Here is a 22,907-nt window from a genome sequence, read left to right as displayed (position 1 = left end):
AGCCCAGAAGTCCTCGCATACGCCCATGGATTGAAAGGAACTTTCTTCATTAATATTCCATCTCGGGCGGTAAACGTGGTCACCTTCCTGCAAAAATGTAAGAAAAGTTCTAAGTCATAAAACATACTTATAGGGAGATACGCGAAGCGGACCAACAAATCAATACATACCTGCGGGGATGAAGCAGGAAAGTCAGCGCCAGCCCCACCAGAGGTCTGCGCTGCGAACACTTGCGGCATCGCAGGGCTGGCGCGATCTCCTAAGGAGTCTTCACCTTGAACCCCCTCGTCCTCCTCGTCTCCTTCAACAGGCCTCTTCTGCTGCGACCTGGAAGGCTCCAAACCAGCCTCGCGGGGAGGGCTACCTGCAGGAGGAGGCGAAGGAGGTCTCGACGCCGCCAGTTCGGCCCGCAACACCGTCTCCTGCTCCTTGGTAATCCCAATAAGGGGAGACTCAGCACTAGCAGGAGCAGGACCAGAACCAGCGGCGCCAGAAGCGGCGCCAGGAGTATCACCAGCAACTGTTGCGCCAGCTACAACTCCTATGAACAAATAAACAAGGAAAAATTGTTTATGACTGACTTCAAAGAGAAAAATTCATAAGACATATGTGCAAATACTTACCTTGGCGCAATTCTGTTCGCGCATCGAACATCGCCATAAAATCCATTCTACCCTTCTCAGAGGGTAGAACAGGGGACTTCGATGGAGTCCCCGGCGCAGCCGTGGCACCTTGGGGCGCCGGCGGCTGATCTGTTACCGTCGCTGCCTCTGCAAACATTTAAAGGAGCAAGGGTTTAATAACAATTCAGCCAGATGAAGATAAATAAAGTATACCTGTTGCAGGCGCGGCACTGCTTCTCTCGTCAGCCGCGCGAAAGGAGGAGGCGACGCCACCATACCTCAAGTGGACAGGAGGTCTGCCCACTCTCACAGGCAGAGAACTTAAAGAAACCTTTGTGGTTTCCTTAGGTCTCTTCGTTTGAGCATGGGGATGAGCGACAGGGGTGTCCTCTTTCTTCTGTTTCTTACTGGCCCCTGCGCCAGATTTCCCCTTAGCTTTGCGCTTTAGTAGAGGCGCCTCCTCTTCCTCCTCCTCCTCCTCTTCCGCGAGCTCTAGCTCGTAGTTTTCAAGCGCATCTACAAAAACAAGCGACAGAACTGTTAATAAGCATGGGTCTTCTAAAGGAATGAGCAAGAGTGCGAAGGCTTACCAGGCGCGTCACCGTCAAAGTCAAAATCCAGATCCACTGGGATGAACATGTCATCGAAGCGATCCGGGAAACCAACCTCCCCAATGCCAAGTTCGACGGAGCCGCCCTCCACATGTTCATCATAAGCGGCAAGGATGTAATCCCTGGTGACTGCGCAAAGACGAGTTAAATGATATCAGCAAAAGAAGGATGTTAGCGCAATAAAAAAAAAAAAAAAAAAAAAAAAAAAAAAAAAAAAAAACTTACACAACCCGTCGACTTGGATAACGGGCTCAAGCGCGCTGTCGGCCCAGAGCCTGCTCATGCCGACCTCAACCAGCGCCTCCTCGCAAATTTTCTTCGCGGGGGATGGTTCGGCGGTCAGCTTTTTAACCCATGCGCCAGTTGGGTTCTTGAGGACACCCTCATCCGCAGGCGCAGAAGCGATAGAGCGCATAGTCATACGGATGGGGATCACACCGGCCTTAATGTAAAAAAACCTCTCTGACCAGTCATGAAGGCTCTTGAATGAAACAGTGGAGCACTTCACCTTCTGACTGCGAGGAATAAAAGAGATCCAATTGTCTTGGATCTTGGCCTTATAAAAATATTGAAAGCGCCGAGGAGTGGGTTCCTCGCGCTGGGATTTGCACATGAACTCAAAGTGAGTCACGCGCACGAGTCCAAACGGATGGACTTGGGATATGTGAATCCCATAGAACTTCAACAGTGCACCCACAAACCTTGTCATCGGGAGACGAAGGTTGCAGTGGGTGAAAAAGTGGCTATATAGGGATATATAGCCGGCAGGCGGGTTCGCCGCCGTTTGCCCGGACCTAGGCAACATGCAGCCAAACAGGGTGGGAAACCCCTGAGAGGTGATGAGGTTGTCGAGATCCGCCTGCTTCAATTTGCAGGGGATTTCATTCCACCTTTTGGTGGCCTTGGTCCTCCCTACTTCCTCCGATGTGGTTTCAACAACCTTCTTCCCCTTCCCCTTTTGCTTCAATGTCGACATCACCACAGATTTCACACGGCGTCTTCGAGAGGCAACGGAGGTGATTGAAGGGCTAGACGAGTATGAACTATCAGACATACAACTGTAATAGCCGATAATCGAGGATTCGAATCGATGTAAACACTCAAATCAGAATGTGAAAGCAGGAATTCGAATTTGAACAACAATAAAGATGAGGATACAAAATTTTCTAGGGGCCTGCTTTTATAGGACCAGGAGAGAGAAATGTGGCAGCTGATCGGATTCCACGCGCCCCCACTCGCAGGTGCAAGCCAACGAAGGAATGACACGTGTCCCTAACAGCTGTGTGAGGGGACATAAAATTGTAACCGACCTGCCACGGCACAGTGACGCGCCCCCACCCGCAGGTACTAACCAATGCGAGTGCAACACGTGTTCAGGACAGCTGTGAGGGGACGTGAAAGCCAACTGTAGCACCTCGAGCACACGAAACCTCTGACACGTTTACGGCGCACGTCACCACCAACCAACCACGTGTTTGGACCTTTGGTTTTCAACAAAGTGGATAGAACTTCGCGCGATGATGGAAACAACCAGGAAAACGACAAAACCCCCTATAAAAGGACAATTCAGTGAGTCTAATATCTATCTCACCACGCTCGCGCGAGATAAGACACACATTAGACTGGGGGGGCTTGAAGAGGTATGTACCCGCCTCAACACCAATCAAGGCGGGTCAACCCACAAGATAAAGACATTAAGGCACAAAGCCAAAACCTAGGCGCATGGCGCATGCATCATATGCTCGCGCATCACATATGCGCGCAGCGCATCAACGCGCGGCGCATATCACATGCTCTTGCACATCACATATGCTCGCGCGTCGCATATGCGCCCGGCGCACCATCGCGCGGCGCATATCACACGCTCGTCCATATCACACTTGCGCATGAAATATCTGCGCGTGAGAATAAAAAGAAGACTTCGCGCATCCTCAGGATGGGCGCATATCACACGTGCACATAATCAACCTCGTCCTTATCCAAATCAGGATTAGGGCAACCTTGATTGTGCACGTCAGACAATCTTCCAGAAGGCATCTTTTTAAGGAGTAAGAATATGCTGATGTTGACAACGGCCAAATGAAAGGTCGACAACTCAGCATGACACATGTGCTACCACGTGATTACAACCAACGAGAAAGCGCCAGGTGTCCCAGAGGGCACGTGGCGCAGTGCGATTGGAGGAGGCCAACGAGGTTGAGCCCAACCAGTAAAAACCCTAGCACTATAAATACAGCATCAACTCCACTTTGATGACACATTCATTCACACTCAATCATTGACAGTTACAAGCAGTGATATCACATTCAATCATATTGAATTATATTCACTCACAGTCAGTTACAGGAAAACACACAGTCACATCATCAAGGGTATTCAGCGATTCAGCAATACTCTTGAGATTGACTTACCTACAAACATTATTATCTTCTCCAAAAGATACTGATTCTCACGCCGGAGGGTTACCCCAAAGAGGACCCCTCTGTCCCTTTCTGAGGGGTAAGTAACGGCGCTGTTCATTTTGTAGGTGGAAGAACTCGGATCCAGAAGAACCATCGGTGAAATAGTTTAATCACACCCGAGGAAAGTAGATCTGCTACCAGTGAGTAGATCCACGTTTCTTCAAAGATCATCACAAGCCTCTGAAATAAACACCCTGTACAAATTAAACATTATTTTGATTAATACCATCAACAAATAATATATAAATAAAGATTTAAATTCAAAGAAACAAAATGGTTTTACGTTTTGGGATGGTCATACTGAAGATACTCTCTGTCAACTGTTTGTGCGGTAACCTTGTTGTTGGATTTAGGCTCTTGTTTGAGTTTGGTCTCGGGAAACATTTCAGCATCACATGCAACACCTCCCAAAGTCTCACATGCTTCTGCTGGAAAAACACTTCAAACACAAAACAAGATATACTTAAACTTAATGTGGTGGTGGGACATGCGACAAATAAAACTAACCTACTACTAAACGTACAAATAACTAGAGTAATTGTTACTATATAATTTCACAAAAAAAAAAAAAAAAGTAATAATTACTCTAGTTCAAAAACTGTAGAAAGTTAGTACTTACGAGGATTGCATGGAACCGTAATCGACTTCAGGAGCATCAGAGGCTGTTGCTTTGATCATGGAGATTGAGGTTGATGATTTTATAATGCATTGTTGATGATCATGTTTCACAGGAAATAGTAATGTCTTTGTGAAAGTTGAGGTTTTGGTTGAGAGGAAAGGTAGTGATGAAGAAGGCAAGTAGATGGAAGCCTGCATTTTGTGTTATTGGATTAATTGTTGATTGATTGGTATAAATTCCATACATATATACAGGCAAAAATTGTAACAAAGAGATAAAGGTGAGTTGGATAAGGATGAGGTCTAGCTTGGTTTATTGTGGAAGATATTTTTTTCTTTCACATGTCCCATTCTTAGCTTAACCATGGTTTAGTTATCTTTTTACATAAAAATATCTAATCAATATGAATCTAGAGACAAAAGTATATATGAAAGTGATAAATTTATAATTTACAGTTAGTTTGATATGATGACACTAACTAGGTATTAATGATTGTTGATGCAACAAATAAATATTGTAATTTAGTGTTAAAACATATTAGGGTTTAACCGGTTAAACGATGGTAAACAAACTTTGATACGAAAAGGTTGAAAGCGGGATATTATGACAGAAAAAGGGTATAACTTAGGTTATGCTTGGAGTTACAGAACAATCTTTATATAAATGATTTGTGATTAAAGGTGACAAGGTTAGATGATTAAAATTGGTAAATGTGACAAATTTAGAAAATCCTTACAAAAAAGCGTCTTTGTGTTTATTTCCGCTTTTGAATTGTGTCATTAAGCCTACCAGTGTTAACCTTAGGCTTATCAAAAGTCGGAAAATAGAACGCCATATGTTTGTCTCCAACAAAGTATCCTCGAGACATTTTATAACACGCAAACTATAAGATGCTTAATGCTCATGTTGACATCAACTTAAAAGTTAGTCTTACGGGCCTTAGTTAAGTACTCCTTGTTATATCAAAGTAATACTTGGAGTTTTGTCGTGTTTAGCGTTCACTAGACTAGGCATCATATACGTCGTTCAACAAGCTTTGTCTACATATGCAAATCCGCAAGAACCACGCTTTAATGCACTCAAAAGCATATTCTGTATTACATTAAATGTGGTTTAGATCACAGGCAACAACTATATGTATTAATTAATATCCAAGTTTTGTCTCATAGCATACCTTGATGTTGATTGTTGAGGCTTTTCATATACATGTGGATATTGTATATATTTTGGAGATGACTTATTATTATCTTGGTCTTTCAAGCATTACATCAAAATGACCAAAACATATTAAGATTGACAATCATTTTATTTGAGAAATGTGGCGATTGTTTGTGCTCCGTTGGTCCAAATGCTGGTCTTCCACTCGTTTATACTATGAACGAGTTATATACAGAAATATAGAAATCTTTTAACAAGTAACAAATCAATCGAGTACTTAACTAAGTTACTACCATCATCAATTAACTAACCACATCAGATGCAAAACAGAATACATCATCATCATCAATTAAGCACTTCAGATGCAAATTAAACAGAAAACAAACACACTTTAGAATTCTGATTATAAACTAAAGAGGATCATGTACCATCCATCATCCCGAAATCAGAAACTGTGGAGTTGAGTGAGCATTGGGACAAGTTCGTCACTAGAAGGTCGATCAGCAGGCATATCAGACAGACAAACCGCAGCTATTCTTACAGCCATTAGCATCTCATCTTCCTCCATTTCTTCTCCCAACAGACTCTTGTCAAGCGCCTCCCGACCGTCCCCAGCTTCCACAAGCTGTCGGAACCACATTCCCATCCCACCCCTGCTTCTGCTCCCACTCCCACTTGTTACTTCCACGAATAACGGGTCGCTTGGATCCCTACCCGTTAGCAGTATCCCCAGTATCACCCCAAAGCTGAATATGTCACTCTTTTCTGTGTATATACTGTACACAAACTTCACATTTAATTGCACATACATATCAACATGGTTGTAAATATCTCGCCTAGGCGCTGATTAATCGCTAGTCAATGTCCCACAGCCAATTTATCGTTATTAGGTATACAAAAAATTTTTTGTATAATGTATGAATATTTTAAAACTGCATATTAATTCGAATCCATTTAATCCCGATTAATCCCACCACTGCTCGACTAGCGCCTACCGAGTTCCACAACACTGCATATCAAGAAGACTGCATAACATAAACTGTAATATCAACACGGTTGTAAATATCTCGCCTAGGCGCTAATTAGTCATTAGTTGGTTTCCCACCGCCAAGTCGCCTATTAATCGTTATTTATATATGTATATTTCAAAATTACATATAAGTTCCAATCCGCTTAATCCCTATTAATCGCTAGTTCTTACAGATTAGCGCCTAACGAGTTCTACAACACTGCATATCAAGAAAAGTGCATAACATAAATCGTAATCAAAATATTAAAATACCTGAAGTTTGGGAAATATTCAGGGGCATAATACCCTTCTGATGATGACCTAACTGAATGCATAACCTTAGCCAGCCCATAATCCCCTAACCTCGGTTCAAAGTCCGCGTCTAACAACACATTTGACGGCTTCAAGTTATAATGCAAGACTCTAGGCGTACAAGTAAAATGAAGATACTGAAGCGCTTTAATAACCCCGACCGCAATCCGCAGCCTCGCGTCCCACCCGATATGCAGCTGGTTCTCCCTCCTTTTCCCCATGGCATCTTCAAGACTGCCAGTGGAGACATAATCATAAACCAGACAAAACCGGTCCGGTTCGCGAACATACGCCCGCAAACTCATCAAGTGCCTGTGTCTCACACTGGCAAGTGTCTCAAGCTCTTTCTGTATGCATCTACTGACACTGTTCCCAGTCTCAAAGGGTTCAAGTTTCTTGACTGCAACAGTGAAACCATTGTCAAGGGTAGTTTTGTAATAGTTGCCACTAATTAGCACATGGGTTTGGTTTGTTTGGAGGGATTTGGGTGAGATCTGTGGTGAAAAGACAACTGGGCCCTTGAGGATAGGAACCTTGTTGATGAATCTGAAGATGAGTCTTACTACAAGAGCTGAAACTAGAGCACAGGCTAAGCCTGTTGTACAGCCTAACAAGATGCTTAACATGACTCTTTGAAACTTGTTTGTGAGTTTTGGAGGGGTGGTTGGTTCTGTGTGGCATTGCACACAGATGCTGCAGCACAACAACAACACAAGTATAAAGTTTGTCATAGTAACATACACACACAAAACACAGAAGAAGAACATTAAAGCAAGAATCTTGATTGTCTTTAAATGGAAATGAAATGGTGGAGAAAGAAAGATGGAAACTTGAAGAAGAAGGAGGTGAGTTGGGATTGATTCCTTTGAGGAGGAGGAATCAAACTGGGAATTTATTCAACTGAAAGATTTTTTATTTTTATTTTTTTCACTTCAAAAGAGAGAAAACAAGTGAAGTAAAGACAACAACAGGTGGATTTTAGTGCAGTACACAGACCAAGCCCTTGCATCATTTGCCGGTGTGGTTCGGTGTGGTTTTGAGCTAAAACCAAAACATTCAGCTTTTAGGTTTCGTCGGTTTTTACCATTTAAGTTTAAAAATTTTAAGCCGAAAAAACAGTTAGTCTAAAATAATGAATTTAGATGTAAATAATTTTATTAACTATTAACTAATAAACTATTATGTATTTAAACAAAAATATTTGAGTTACATATTTATTAAATTACTTATAAATACAATATTAACATATTATAGTGCTCGAAGGGTCAATAAACCTTTTTAACCCTCCTTGTTTCACCCATGTTAGCAAACACACAAAAGATTAAACTGTTACAAATTATGGATTTGGTCATTTAAAAACAACTTTCATATAAAATAACATAAAACTGTAATTTAATTGATAAAGACTTTATAATTTTCATATGTGTGAAATACATTTAAGTTTGGTCTAAAATAATCAAAATCTGAAAATTTTAAAAATAAAGAAAAGATGGGAAACAAACAAATAAATAAATAAATAAAAAAGACATGTGAACACATAAAAAGACGTAAAAGGAAAAAAAGGGTGGGTTGAAAAGAAACTGGAGAGAGACATTCAAACTTTTTATTGAAAGCATAAAAATAACAAATGTTATTCCTCTATAGTTCAAATTTACTCAAATCCAAATTAGCTAGTGAAACCAAAAACTGTATACAAAATAAAATGTCATTTATGAAGTAAATTTTACAAAATGTTTTAATGAAAATTATACAACATAATTGATGTTATACATAGCTAGATTATTGTTATATAAGTAGCATCCTATACATTTAAAAAATATAGAGAGAGAGAAGAAATCAAAGTCAAAATTTTACTAGATTTTGAGTTCAACAAGACACTAGCCAAAACAATGTACATACAAGCCCCCACCCCAAATCATCAGATCAATCCTCAAAACACAAAACAAATGTAAGTCTCCCAAACCAACCACCTCTTAACCTTAACATTAACATTAACATGATAAAATTACACATAATATGCATGCATGCCATGTATGGTCTCCTTCACTTGACCACTTTTCAGCCCCCTTTCAACACTAATTACACTCTTTCCATTCATTCATATATATACCCTTCGCTTACCCGTTCGAATCCGATATCAAACTTAACACCTCATTATCCCTAAAATTTGATTCAACTGCAACCTCCAAGGCTGTTTTACCTGCTCCATTTACCGCTTGTGAGTCCGCCCCTCTGCGATACACAAACCAAAAAAAACAAAATCATTGTTTTTTCTTGAGAAACAATTACCAATAAGCGGCATGTATTGTAAACGCATTTACCTTGAAAGAAGCAGCTTTGCACATGCGGCTTTGCCTCTGAGGATGCAATGGTGAAGCGGTGTGTGGCCTCTGGAACTGGTGACATTTATAGCGGCTCCGTATTGTAAAAGCAGCTCAATCATACCGACATCTGCGGTTTCACAAGCGAGATGGAGAAGAGTGCACCCGTCCAAACCGTCTCCCTGAGCTTCGCTTGTACTTGTGCCTGCTACCAATGAACGGTCACCGGGCTGCTCTTGCAACAGCATTGCTTTAGCCAGGGTTAGTGAAGAGTTACACGATCCACGTTCATAAATATGATTCATGTCCGCTTCAAAGTTTACAATCAGACGGTATACAGCTTTCTTGTCGTTTGCGCCAACAGCTTCCCATATATGTTGTACCACTGAACTATGATCCTTTGGCTTTCTGACAAACGCTTTTAGAGCATACTGCACACATTTACAAACAGTTTTTGAGTTTTTATTCGCACCGTAAATCCAACTGTTTAGTTTAGCTAGCAGTAAGCTATACCTTAGCATGAATGAACTTCTCCTTCACAGCTATGGAATCCGAATGACTAGGTTTGGAGAAGCTAAGGAGCTGCGGCTTATCAGACTTGTGAAACCTTCAACAAAAATAAATAAATTAATTAATTAATTAAAAAAAATCTAACCACATGTTCATCTTGGTAGGAAAAAGTAATATTAATAAATGGCTTGAGTTATATACCCTGCAGGAACAAGTTCTGTCTTATATGCACTTTTGGACTGCAACAATTCCTCCCAAACCGAATTAGCATAAGCGTTCCCCAAAGACTGAAATAAGGTTATGACAGATGGCTCCCATACTTTAACATCAAGTGTCAATGATCGTACCTGCAACCAAACGTTTCCATCAAGATATTATTGTGATCTCAAGATTGAATGAGACCTAATAAAAAGCTTACCTTTGATATGTGAACACCAAGATTGCGATGTACACCAGAACATTCAATGCACACAAGAACTCCTAAATTTAAGCAAGCCCAATCAGGGTCAGGGGCCCCACAGTCAGCACACTTCTCATTTCCACAAACCTTACGGAGCACGTCTATGGGTTTTGGACCGGGTTGTAGGTGATGCGAAATTCTTGATAAGCGGCCCGGGTTAGGGTAGGCAGGCCTCTCAGATGTGTGAAAATCCTCAACAACTGTGTTGTTGTGATCAAAATCAGAACTTTCAAATGAACTGCTATCGCTAGCCGATCGATGATGGCTACTCCCCATTGGACTACCAGACAAACACTATAAAAATCAACGTAAATCAAATGTCACTTTCATGAGCCGCTAAAAAAAATTAGCATCTCAAAATGATATGTCGATTACTCTTACCCTCTCGGTAACCTGAGAGCTTAACAATGAAGCAATAACCCCTGTTATCTTCTCTATCCAATCCATTTGATCCAGGGTGCTTTCCGCCTGCAAGTCATGAGTGTTAAAAAGTGCTATTTGACATCAACGTCAGTAAGATTATTAACAAGTAGGTCACCTGCAAGGTGTAATTTTTTGTTGGTGAAATAATCCGGAAGCAAAATCTGAGGTCAGACTGATCAGCATCGACTTTTATTGTAGATGTTAAGAGGTTAACAGTGTGATGAGCAACAGATTTCTCATCATGTACTCCACCGCCACCATGGTGATGAGAAGAAAGCCAACGACTCAACAGCCCGTGACCAAGTTCAGAACTATTTCTCTGAGCAGAAATTTGAGTGCCAGAACCCTAAAAAAATTAAATAGTAATAGTAATCATAAAATCAAAGCCAGAAATGAGCATACTTACAGAAGGTTTGCTGCTTTGTTTGCGATAGTAGTACAACATTCCTCGGCTATCGAGAACAAAAAACCTTCTTTTCCAGTCCCCTCTCAAGTTTGACGAGCGTTTCGAAAGATATCCTTGTCGAATGGTTTGAACCTTCCCTTTTGAAGCAGACTGCATGACTGCCTCGATCATTTTATGGGAACTCCGTCCAATAGCTTGAATCCCGTCTCCATTTGGAGATCCATTTGAGCCGTTTGAAGACCATCTGCTTTCTCTATCAATCTGTCTTTTGTACTCTTGCATTCTTTCATTTAGGGCTGCTTGCTCGTAATTTGATCTTTCTCGAGATTGCTGAGCATATGTTAACACCTGATTAATATATGGCTCCATTTGATGCAAAAGCTCATATCCCTACAAGATCAGACGTCACAAAGCATAAGAAACTAACATCTTCTTTTTGACCAAAAATAGATAACAGTCTTAAGATCCTTCACCTGTTTAAAGTAACGAAGATGAGCGTCCATCGTACCACTAACTGCTTCCAGAAATTCAAATCTTTTTTTTGCTTCCACATTGGAAAGTGCAGTGACCTGTGTGTACGGGTCTCAACTATCAAAAACTTATATTGGTAGCAACATATGAGTAGTTTCATAAATGTTCAAACAGTCTAACCAGATTGAATCGAGCTTGCTCAAAAGTAGCCCTAGCATTATGAAGATCCTGGATATTTGCCTTTATTTGTTAGGGTTTTCTGATAAAAAGTTTGATAAGGCACAAGAAAGCAAAAGAAAATGGTGCATACCTCCTCCAAGACTATAGCTATGTCACTTTTGGTGCCTTTTTTCAAAGACAGAAATTTCTCCCGAGCCTGTAATATGGATTGACATCAAAGAAAATAATGAATGTTTCATACTTTAATCACCTATGTGCATGATTTCTAAAAAATGTATTCTTTTAAAACACGACCATTTCAGATGTTTGAAAACAAAGAAGACTCGTTTTCATTAGATGCATAAACACTTATTTGAATGGAAAATGTTGCGACGGAAGCAGGTTTACACTTTGTTTCTTGCTTTTGCTCAAGCATGTGATCTTTAGGTCACAAAGAGGTAAACTTGCAATTTTAGAAAATGCCTAACCTACTTTGGAGTGGGAAAATTATAAACTATAAGGAAACATGAAAATTAGTAATTGTCAATAACTGTTGCTTTCAGACAAAGGCAATGATAAGATATACTTAACTTTTTATATTCATACACAACATTAAAAAAACATATAAACGGACCTGATCATATAAAAGACTGGCCTTGTCAAACCGCTTTCGTGCCTCCTGTACCAACAAATCAACAATCATAAAAATTGAACTGTATAAAGTAACAAATGACTTGTAAATTCAAGATGCCTAACGACAATATGCACTGTAGTTTACTATCAGTGAGGAAGTTGTTGAAGTTCAAAGAGAGACATATGTGGAGAAAGCATTTACCTTGACGTCATGCATGTCTATATTGACAAATTGCAGTAGCCGGTCATTCAGTATATGCTCCACCTGTAAGTCCAATAAACAAGATAAGAAATGCATGCATCCAAATAAAAGCGACAAGTTTAAACACTCATACGAATTTATTTTTGATAGGTTAATAAATTGGGCACTAACAAACTTATTGAAACTTTGAAAGAATAATAAAAAAGCAAATGATGACCGCACTGTCATTATATTGACCAAGTAATGTGATCAGGAGGACAGAAATAACCTGCGATCGAAGGACTTCCTTGTATGTTCCAATCTCGCGTAGTGCAATAGTAAATTTTGTCATAACAGGACCTGCAAGTAGATACCACATCAATGTTGTTATTGCCATAAGGTAGGTTGCAGAATCAAGACATACCTCCAAAGGCAACACTAATGGGATCATTATGTCCTCCACCAAAAGTTTCGAGAGTACTGGCAAAAGCAATGTCCCCATCATATCCCTCGCCAAGCCCCTCACTGCACGCATACATAACATAATGCATCACGTAATGGTCGTAACCAAAATAAGAAAAACACAAAACAACTTCAACTCACGTATATTTTCTGCATCCTTTGTAGAACTTTAAACTTCTTTCCCTTAACAATTCAGCACTTTCCTCTAAACTCTGCATCTGTTACATAAAAAATTATAATAAGTACAAGCACAACATAATAAATGGTACAAAAACATGAAATTTTCACAATTCGATTGATACAGACGGTGCGGAATTAAACAAAGGACCGTTCCATGTGCGAAAAGGACAATCATTCAATCACATGCAAAGAAAGACATTGAAATTCCTAATAGTATAACGTTCATATGAAAACTAGAAAACAATGGTCCTGCACAATTTGTCATGGCTTAGGGTTCCGTCTTAATCCATTAACTGTTTGGATGGTTGAAACCATCAAGCAAAAATTCAAAATTAACCAATCTTGACTCAAACCAAATTAACCCTTTTCTGAACTGACCCATTCTGACCCTAACCCGTAAGCCGTTCTGACACGACCAGTTTGCAAGTCCTAGGTCAAGCACAAACTTAAAATTAACCAATCTTGACTCGAACTCATCCTCGCTCAAACCAAATTAACCCTTTTCTGAACTGACCAGTTCGGACCCAAACCCGACTAACCCAACCCGTTTGCCAGTCCTAGTCACAAACCCTAGTTTCCTTATGAGGCCAATAACAATTGGAAACAAAGATTGGTATATGTCTGTCTGTCTTATTAACCAATTATAGTGAAGTAGTTGAAAAAAAAATCTACAATTTAGGGAAAGGGGGCCCTTAAATTCCAGCTAAAACAATACACAATTTGACAATCTTTTGTTTGCAATCAGGACAAAGCACAAGCTCTCTAAATTCACTCTTTTTGTGGGGTTTTAAGGCTGCCTAACCAAATCAAATATCACAATCAAAACAAACATTTTTCTTTTTTTTAGTAAAATGTTTACAAACCTGTTTCCTGAACATAGGAGAGTCATCAAGCTTTGCAAAATGCATGATTACAAAGAATAAAAATCCAATCTTGAATCTTGATTCACAGAAAAAGGTTGGATCTTTGAAGAGTTAAAGCAGCAAGATTGTTGGGTGTAATCCAAGAAAGATGGTTCATAGTTGATTGATCTAATGTTTGGATCAAAAAGGAGGTTAATTTGATTGTGGGTGGTATGTTGGAAGATTAATTAAAAAAAGCAGATGAAACTTGAAAGAAAGAAAGAAAGAAGTGAAGTGAAGAAAAACCCTAAAGTGCAGGCGGATGTTTTATGAATAATAATAATTATTATAATGTGAAAGATATCAAAATTAGGAAAGAAAAGAATTCATGTGTTTGTGTTGGTGTTGTGTTCAAAGACACAGACAGACATTTGATTATGGTGTGGTAATGGTTGGTGGTTATTATCAATTAAAAGTATTAAATAATAAAAAATAAATTAAAAAAAGAAAGAAAGAAAGAAAGAAAGAAAGAAAGAAAGAAAAAGAACACACACTGCTTTGCTTGCTTGCTTGCTTGCTTGCTTGCTTGCTTTTTCTACAGTGTTCCTCTCACCTTTATTTATCTCTTTCTTGATTTCTTAAAAATGCCCATTTTGGGTGCTAGAGTTCTGATCAATAAAAGTCAAATCTGTTTATGATTTTTTTTTTTTTCAAATCGGTTTTTGTTCAAGTTGAAATTGGTTTCTTGAGTGGTTTACGTATGATTGGTTTTTGACTGGTTTTGGCCAACTTTTGACCAGTTTCAGTTCAGTTAACCGATTTAAAACCAATTTCGATAGAGAAAACTACAAACTGGTTCCGAGTATACGGTTTTAAACTGGTTTCTACATAATCAGTTTCAAAACAATTCAATTTTTGGGTCCGTTCGGTTAACCGGTTTTTCCCCACCTCTATTGGGTACTATGTGTGTGTCAATTTATTAAGAAAAAACTAAATATTTGGAGAAAAGGGTGGAATTGTAAGCATTATGATTAGATAGATAGAATAAGAGCTATTAAAAATGGACCCTCACAGAGAGGAAGATGACAATGCCATAGACAGGGGGCCTTCGCTCATTAAAACACTTAGGTCCACTTCCATAACTCACATTACCCCTTCTCAATAATCCATTTCATTTCCAATATCTATATCAATATCATCCAATTTCATTTATTTTTCCCTAGGTTTTATATATAATCAAATCATTGTCATAGTAATAGATCAAATAATAACTAGATATATATAATGCTATATTAAGACTTGTGTATAAACTCTAAGACACTAGTTATATAGAGTAAAGCATGTTATTTTGAGTGTGTTTTATATGTGAGTGATACCAGATAAGATCCTAAATTTTGAAACAAAAGATGTGATTAGTTTATGAAAAGTGATTTTGATGAGATTGGTGTTGTATGCCAATTTAGACTTGAAGAGCAAATTGTGTTTTTTACCAATGTAATAGGCAAATGTTGATCCCAAATGACCAATTATATCAATTAAATGTGTATCATATCTTAATAGCGTAAATAGAAGCAAGCGGCTCTAAAATTCTATAAGTGATAGTTTAACCGGCCAACAGATTGGAGTAACGAGTTAAGCAATCCATACTTAAGTCTAAGAGTTCAGCTAAGATAAATGATTTTGATTCCCGAAACCTCGTTTATGGGCTTAACGAGTGAAAGTGAACTTTAGCGAAGCTTAGAACATAGTTACCATGTTGTTAAGGAACTTAGGAACCTAGTGATGACTTAGGCTAACTTCTAATACTTCCGGATGGATGGTCAGAACCTCTTTGCTACTGAAAGCATCTTCTTCTTTCTTGAACAAAGGTTTCACACCAAGAAAAGGTTTAACACCAAGAACTTGCTTAAAAGCTTATGGAATTGATTTGCGAGTGTTTGCAGATGATTTGGGATGAAATGAACGTGCATGAGGGTTCAAATTATAGTGCAACAAGTATCGATAGCCACTAGCAAACGAGTGACACGTTTATAGCCTTGCTGTCAAATTGTATGCTGACTCAGCACTTGATACGGATAAATGTTGTTGTGCATCACTTTATCATTATCTTTTGTAGTTATTGGCTATATAAACAGCCTGGTATAAACATTCGATCATTTTAATATCATACTATTATCATTAATGGCTGTGTGGTAGCCTTTTAATAATTCCATTAAGAGGTTGCATCTAAATTAATCAACGTTAAGTGTGTTTGGTAAATTAGATTGACACCTCTGAATCGGTCAACAAACTTCTAACCCATTAAGCTTCAAAATGACATGGAATGAAAATTTCAGCCATTTTTTCCCTTCACACGTGTGCATAAATCATAAACCTCAATCTGCCACTCACACAGTCACACGCCACCCCCCCTCCATCAATCAACACCACATCGGCATACGTAGCAACAGTTACTGGCTCAAAGTATGTTTACCATTCAAATATCTTTACTAATTTATCACTTACTGTGCATAGGTTGACAAACAGCCCGTAACTCATTTAGACATTTACCAACCAATTGTCTAACTTACTAGGTTTGATTCGTGTTTAATAATGAGTTGTGATCACCATCAATTGTAAAGCTTGCCACATATATTGTCCTCTACAAACCTAGGCATTTGTTAAGTTTACCATATATGATCAAAGCAGAACAACTATTGTATTTTTTTAATTTTAGTTTAATGCAATATTATGTGAAATTTGAAAAAAGAAGTGGGCTAAAAATTTACAAGAGAGGCCCACTTCTTTCACCGATTAGCTCCGGAGAAAATTACAACCACGACTTATTTTACCTCATCATATAAAACTTAATAATTACTTGGTCCAGTATCTTTTTATCAATATTTTTATTAGCTATTTAAAATATTTGCAAATTATCATTAGCCATAAGACCACTCTTTATTTTGTTTCTTATCTATGCAAAGTAAGCAAAATGAATCATCCATCAAATCCACTAAGCAATAGAGACGATTGTATTGGGCAATATTAAGAATTGTAATTTTTACCTTTATTATTTATAATTTTACAAAGGGAATGTGGTAATGGGGGAGGTGATTAAAGCTGCAAAGGCTGATCAGTGAGCAACATCATTAGTTGATTACCTAATAATTAGTTATTTATTTGTTTATTTTAAGAAAAAAGAAAAAGAAAGGTTGGTAATGATGAGAATTGACAAAAGAGAGGTGAAAAAGAAGAGAGATAAGGACCCCCATGGGAATGTGCTCTACTCTACATATATGCACCAAACTATTAACATTTATTTTTATCAAAGTAATAATACATCAAAAGGGCAAGGTCTAAGAATATTCATATTTTTTTTAGTACAATGATACGGGGATGATGGTTAAAATTTATGAGATCTTTAAACATATTAAATATTTATGTTTGAAACCTAACTTAAGAGAGTTTTCTTATAGTGAGTCAGACCTACAGCATCCAAATCAGTATGAATACTATCTTTGAAAATGTCACTTGAGTATTATAGGTGGTTCTAAACTATGTTAGAAAAAGTTGTTAAAATTACCATATACTTAAATTTTATGGGGAAAAAAAAAGGTTTTAAACTAAAAACTCCTACAACCTATTCTTTAAACCTTAGCCTTATCTATAGCATTAATGAAAACTACATTGAGTTGGTTATATTTACCAATCCCCTACCCCAACAAACGGGATGTTGGAGGTTTTTAAAAATTGATAGGTTTGTGAATTGTGATTTTTAGTTAAATTATATAGAGTTAGATGCAAATGCTTAAATCCGTTGGAAAACTCAAGCATGTTTTATTCCTCATTGCGTATACCCTTCCTACCTGTTTTTAAGTTTTCTATAAATTTATAGAATACTAATTTCGTATTGTAATGATAAATCCCCAATTGTGACCATATCCCCACTTTTAATTTGTTGTGAAAGGTGGACTAAAATGTCAAAAGATGTCAATTTTGGGTTGAAACCTAAATAGTAACCTAAGTAGTAAACTCTTTAAGATGTGTGAAACACTGAAGCTATAAATCAGTTCCAGATACAATTAAAACGACTAGAATCATCCAAATCTTTTTTGTGGGTATTTCTGGTTATCTAATTCTCTTGTTTATTGCATATGAGCGTGGTACGGACCAAACTTCGAATTTTTAGAAATTGAAGGTTATTAATTTATATTGATGATCATTGATTTAAAATCATCACAAATGTCATTGGAACCGCTTATAATGTGTAGAACCATTGTAAATGATGTTTATAATGTGTTGGAATTCAATTATAATGATTTCATAGTCAGAATCAAGCTAAGCGAGCTTATCGTGAAGTTTAACGTAATTTGACTCATAGAGGTGACATAAAATGGTGTTCCAATCATTACTAATAAACGCGAATGAACTAAAATCACTAATAAAATTGGTTCATACCAAAATATTTGGTTAAAAATAATAAAAATAAATGATGAAACAAACAAATATGTAAAAATGTCGGCTCAACTGGTTTAGAAAGTGAATAAAGAAGTTATCAAGGAATACCAAGGCACTTAAATGGCAGCGACACGTAGAAGAAATGGTTGGGCCTCGTTCACAAGAAACAATAGGGTCAACGATCTTGATTCTTGATGAAGTTGGCTGACTCACAGTGGTAGCGGCGCAGAGATGGTGGGGGCGCCTGAAAACCCGTTGGAATTCCAAGCGTGGCGCTTTTAAACTAGGTTGGAATTTTGAGGGTCGGTTTTGCGATATGTGGCTTGTAGAAAGATAAATATATCTAAAAAAAGAAAAGAATTTGGATCCTAATGATATCATATATGTAACAGTGTAGCACCTCAACAACCCAGGATGTGTGGACGTATCACCTTTACAGTGTAAGATGAAATAAAATATAACTCCATAAATATGTAAAAGGATTTACGATATCCTAACAATTTATATGCATTACTAACTATTAAAACATGCAACCAACTATGTAAGTTTGCAACTCTCTTTATACATTCACTCTTCCCCTTTATTCATGATAACATGTTAAACATAAAGAGAGAAATGAGTAATATAACAATACGGATATAACATGAAGCTTGTACTTGTAGACATTTAAATCCATAGACCTGTAAATGCGTAAACTTGAAAACAGGTAAGTTCATTGGTGGTGGCGGCGGCGGCACAGAGATGGTGACACTTTGGAACTCTAGGGGTGACAATTTTAAACCGAGCCTATTTGGTTGAGCTTCTATATTTCTCTATATATCGCACACACATAAGATGAATCATGCTTTATCTATAGAGCTAGACAACTTTATATGTTACTAAATTTAGTCTCACCCGAACAAGTCAAGAAATACAAAAACTTGCTGGGCTGGACCGAAAATCTTGTGAATTATCTACATCAGCGAAGGAAAAAGATGCAGCTCGAGCGGGCTCTACCATCAGCATTGCCGCAGAAGATGAGCCACCCATAGATGCTGATGTTTCTTGATGTTAAAGTTCAGCTTTAGCTTATTTTTTAAGCAAATTTCATCTTGTTTTGTCCTTTTCAAACCACATCAATATAGTTAAAATCAATGACATAAAAATAATATGACCTTGAGCATCTGCAACTGTAAATTCAAAAGAGCCAAATGTTTATGGCAAGCAAAGCAGGAATGAAAGCCTCAAGTATATATAATAATAATGATTGATGCAAAGTCATATAATTATTGTGTTTATAAACACCCACCTATACCGCCTGCCTGCCGCTATAAGCAATGAAATCAAAATATAAAAGAGAAATATTATCCACATGGGAATGGGACCAATTATATGCACAAGAACAGAACCAAAGACATTCGTCAATTTCGGGTCTTGTTTGTATTCGTTTTTGTATTTGTTTATTATGTAAACCGACCCGATTTGTAAACCGAAGCTTATGTTATAATCAAAATGATGGATTTATGTTACAATATTGTTTCACACTTGTTGGGTCTTGAAAACATCCTATTTTTATTTGTATTTTTATTTATTTATTTATTTATTATTTATTTATTTATTTTTTTGTTGTTTTGTGTTTTTGTCTTGATCCATTTTGTATGAAAACTCTTGTGTCTCACACCCATATTTGACCACCAACATTACCCTATATATACACCACCTTTCCTCTTCATTTTCCCTTGCTACAACTCCAAAAAAAAAAAAAAAAAAAACTCTCTCAAACATCAAAGATTCAAGGTTATCTTCTTAAGTGTTCTTGAAGGATTTTGGTCTTTCATCTTAATTAGTTTATGTAGCCTTATTAATACTTGTTTATGGTTGTGCAACATATATATAATATACACCCTTTGTTTACCTTTGGTAGTTACTTCTCCGATTCCGGTCGGTGAGGTTTCGGACCTCATAAGGCAAGGCTTCATGGAGGACTTCGTGTCCTTGATATATATACATCTATATAACTTGTTCATACATATTAATCTTGCTTGTTTTAGTTTGTTGGTCATGTTTACAAGTTCCATGGTTATGGGTTTTTAAAAGTCTATGCTTCGGTTTAACCGTAAATAGTTCTAAACCGTAAACCGAACTTTGTTACTAGTTTTGTTTGTTTAAACATACTTAGTGTTAGATCTAAGTTTCTAAAATCATTTTTACAAATTCTATGGTTATGGGTTTGTAGAATCTTACCTCGGTCTTAACCCGAAACACGATCCGAACCGAAAACCGAACTTTTGTTTAAAGACTTTATTGTTAACTTTTGGTATTTTTTTATTTGTACATTATTATACAAGTTCTTTAGTGTTTGGACATGTGGAAACCATCTATGAACTTGTTGTGAGATGGAAACCGAACCAAACTGATTCTTGCTCGCTTAAGACACACAAGTGTGTGTTTTTTTAGCCATCAAGACTTGTATATTTATTTAAAAATAGTTACAAATTGATTTTTAAATATTTTCTTAAGTACTTGAAAATGTTGGATCCAACTTGATCTCATAACAAAGTTTGGACCGACAAAACCGAACACTCGCTTAACGTGCGTTGTTAGTTCTAAAACAATGGAACTACATACTTGGTTAAGTCTTATTAAATTTTATTGAGTTATCTCATAACATTCAATATTTTGGAAAGTTGACTTTGGGTTTGACCAATTATCAAGACCCGAACCTACAACCGGAACACTCGATAAAAAAAACTCATTTTAGTATCTTTATTCCAAAGGAATTTGCATTCTTGCATTTTACCCACCTTATTACTTAACATAGGTTGAGTAAATATTAAGGTTAGATACCTTAACCCGGTTTCGAGCAAACTTACATTTTTAAAGGGTTATTATTATAAATTCTTAAATAGTCACATTTTAAACCTTGAACTTTAATTATTTACATTTCTCAACATTTATTTTGTTTAAAGACCTTCAAGACAACCTTTCTAAATTCAAGACTTCTTTTCTTTTTAGGCATTGTGCGTTAAACTCGTCGTTCCGACAAATCTCCAAATTATCATCTTTCAAGTTTACTACTTGAAGGTGAGTACTTCATACCCCATTTTCCATCTTTTATTTTGGGGGTGACATTTCATACTTATTCAACAAAATGCTTTATATTTGAATCTTAAACCACAAACGTAGTTGTATACTTTACCTAAATAATTGCTCGATTTGGTGTTCTATGCTTATATGCCTATGTGTTTATCGTTTTTGGTTGGTGGAACTATAAAATCCTAGACTATTTGGCATCCCCTTATAGCAAGGTGTCGTTAAAGTAATGCAATTAACGATAACTATAAAATCCTAGACTATTTGGCATCCCCTTATAGCTAGGTGTCGCTAATGTGTTTAGCGATATCTATTTATCCAAATTACCACTTTTATTTATCGTTTCGTATGCAAGTTTTGTGGCTGGCTATCTTTATTATATACTAATATGATCAAACTTATGAATTGCTCACCGACCTTTGTGTTGACAAACTTTATTTTATGAAATGTTGCAGGTTTGCATCTTGGTTGATTTATGATTGTGAAGAAAACGACATCAAAGACCTTAGGATATTAGTAAAAATGAACAATATCAATTTGCCATATTTTGTGATATCTTGTTTATGGTTATTTTATGGATAATTGTTATGTGACATTTTCGATGTTGTGAAATGAAATGAGTTTATTAAATACTGTCACTTTAATTAGTGTCATGTGCTTATGGACAAGCGTTACACCTCGGCATGTTCCGCCGCCTTTGGTCAGGGTGTGACATCATCGACATGTACTTCGTCGAGAGGTATATGGAGATTACCCTCGGCTAAGCACTTTTTAAGATTTGAAACAAGAAATGTCGGATGAACACCGGTATGTTCTTCTGGTAGTTCGAGTCGATAAGCTACTTTTCCAACACGCTCAAGGATTTTAAAAGGACCAACGAAACGAGGAGCTAGTTTACCCTTCTTTCCGAAACGGGCTACCCCCTTCCAAGGAGATACTTTTAGAAGGACAAGATCGCCAACATTAAATTCGATCGATTTTCGCCGTTTGTCGGCGTAACTGTTTTGACAACTTCTAGCGGCTAGGAGGTTCTTACGGATTCGATCAATAACGTCGGTGGCTTCTTGAACCATTTTGGGTCCCGTGATTTGAGCTTCACCGACTTTGTTCCAACTAATCGGAGAACGACATTTACGACCGTAAAGAGCTTCGAAAAGAGCCATCTCAATGCTCGAATGGTAGCTATTAATATAAGAAAACTCAATGAACGGAATGTGAGAATCCCAATTCCCACCGAAATCAAGAACACATACTCGTAGCATATACTCGAGAGTTTGTATTGTACGTTCGGATTGACCGTCCGTTTGAGGATGATAAGCGGTGCTAAGATCGAGACGTGTTCCCAAAACTTCTTGAAGTGAACGCCAAAAATGAGAGGTATAACGAGCATCACGGTCAGAGATAATAGTCAATGGTAAACCGTGTCGGCACACGATTTCTCGAACATATATTTGAGCAAGCTGCTCGACAGAATACTTCTCGCGGATCGGAATGAAATGAGCAGTTTTGGTCAAACGATCGATGATCACCCAAATGCTATCGTTGCCCTTTTGGGT

General features: G+C 37.6%; 3 protein-coding genes across 3 annotated transcripts; all 3 read right to left on the bottom strand.

Annotated features, from left to right (window-relative positions):
* Window positions 1-3,856: 3,856 nt before the first annotated feature.
* LOC143636500 (light-regulated protein 1, chloroplastic-like) lies at window positions 3,857-4,512 on the bottom strand. The gene is made up of 3 exons (XM_077104078.1): window positions 4,316-4,512; window positions 3,998-4,135; window positions 3,857-3,890 (listed from the first exon to the last, which is right to left on the bottom strand). The coding sequence occupies exons 1-3, from the start codon at window positions 4,510-4,512 to the stop codon at window positions 3,857-3,859; spliced, it is 369 nt and encodes a 122-aa protein (XP_076960193.1).
* A 1,400-nt stretch (window positions 4,513-5,912) lies between these two features.
* LOC143636551 (inactive leucine-rich repeat receptor-like protein kinase CORYNE) lies at window positions 5,913-7,432 on the bottom strand. The gene is made up of 2 exons (XM_077104117.1): window positions 6,756-7,432; window positions 5,913-6,249 (listed from the first exon to the last, which is right to left on the bottom strand). Exons 1-2 carry the CDS (start codon window positions 7,418-7,420, stop codon window positions 5,919-5,921), a joined length of 996 nt encoding a protein of 331 aa, XP_076960232.1. The 5' UTR covers window positions 7,421-7,432; the 3' UTR covers window positions 5,913-5,918.
* A 1,442-nt stretch (window positions 7,433-8,874) lies between these two features.
* Window positions 8,875-14,068, bottom strand: LOC143636550 (ADP-ribosylation factor GTPase-activating protein AGD3-like). The gene is made up of 17 exons (XM_077104116.1): window positions 13,864-14,068; window positions 12,962-13,038; window positions 12,783-12,883; window positions 12,648-12,718; window positions 12,380-12,442; window positions 12,179-12,223; window positions 11,696-11,761; window positions 11,566-11,613; window positions 11,388-11,483; window positions 10,915-11,304; window positions 10,624-10,854; window positions 10,467-10,553; window positions 10,044-10,379; window positions 9,827-9,972; window positions 9,629-9,722; window positions 9,116-9,546; window positions 8,875-9,026 (listed from the first exon to the last, which is right to left on the bottom strand). Exons 1-17 carry the CDS (start codon window positions 13,906-13,908, stop codon window positions 8,912-8,914), a joined length of 2,442 nt encoding a protein of 813 aa, XP_076960231.1. The 5' UTR covers window positions 13,909-14,068; the 3' UTR covers window positions 8,875-8,911.
* Window positions 14,069-22,907: the final 8,839 nt, after the last annotated feature.

Source organism: Bidens hawaiensis, unplaced genomic scaffold (genome assembly GCF_021521415.1).
Source record: "Bidens hawaiensis isolate Kalapana, Puna unplaced genomic scaffold, B.hawaiensis_p1.1 tig00007984_1, whole genome shotgun sequence".
Lineage (NCBI taxonomy): Eukaryota > Viridiplantae > Streptophyta > Magnoliopsida > Asterales > Asteraceae > Bidens > Bidens hawaiensis.
The sequence above is the reverse complement of the archived record's forward strand: the minus strand, read 5'-3'. Positions and strand labels throughout refer to the sequence as shown.

What these genes read in the sequence shown, in the direction of transcription:
- LOC143636500 (XM_077104078.1), bottom strand. Translation starts at nt 4,512, where the DNA reads ATGCAGGCTTCCATCTACTTGCCTTCTTCATCACTACCTTTCCTCTCA. An exon ending in TACGGTTCCATGCAATCCTC is followed by an intron (nt 4,136 to 4,315) that starts GTAAGTACTAAC and finishes TTGTGTTTGAAG; the next exon opens with TGTTTTTCCAGCAGAAGCAT. An exon ending in GTTGACAGAGAGTATCTTCA is followed by an intron (nt 3,891 to 3,997) that starts GTATGACCATCC and finishes TAATTTGTACAG; the next exon opens with GGTGTTTATTTCAGAGGCTT.
- LOC143636551 (XM_077104117.1), bottom strand. Translation starts at nt 7,420, where the DNA reads ATGTTAAGCATCTTGTTAGGCTGTACAACAGGCTTAGCCTGTGCTCTA. An exon ending in GAATATTTCCCAAACTTCAG is followed by an intron (nt 6,250 to 6,755) that starts GTATTTTAATAT and finishes GTTTGTGTACAG; the next exon opens with TATATACACAGAAAAGAGTG.
- LOC143636550 (XM_077104116.1), bottom strand. Translation starts at nt 13,908, where the DNA reads ATGCATTTTGCAAAGCTTGATGACTCTCCTATGTTCAGGAAACAG. An exon ending in AGGAAGTCCTTCGATCGCAG is followed by an intron (nt 12,443 to 12,647) that starts GTTATTTCTGTC and finishes TTGGACTTACAG; the next exon opens with GTGGAGCATATACTGAATGA. An exon ending in TAGCTATAGTCTTGGAGGAG is followed by an intron (nt 11,614 to 11,695) that starts GTATGCACCATT and finishes GCAAATATCCAG; the next exon opens with GATCTTCATAATGCTAGGGC.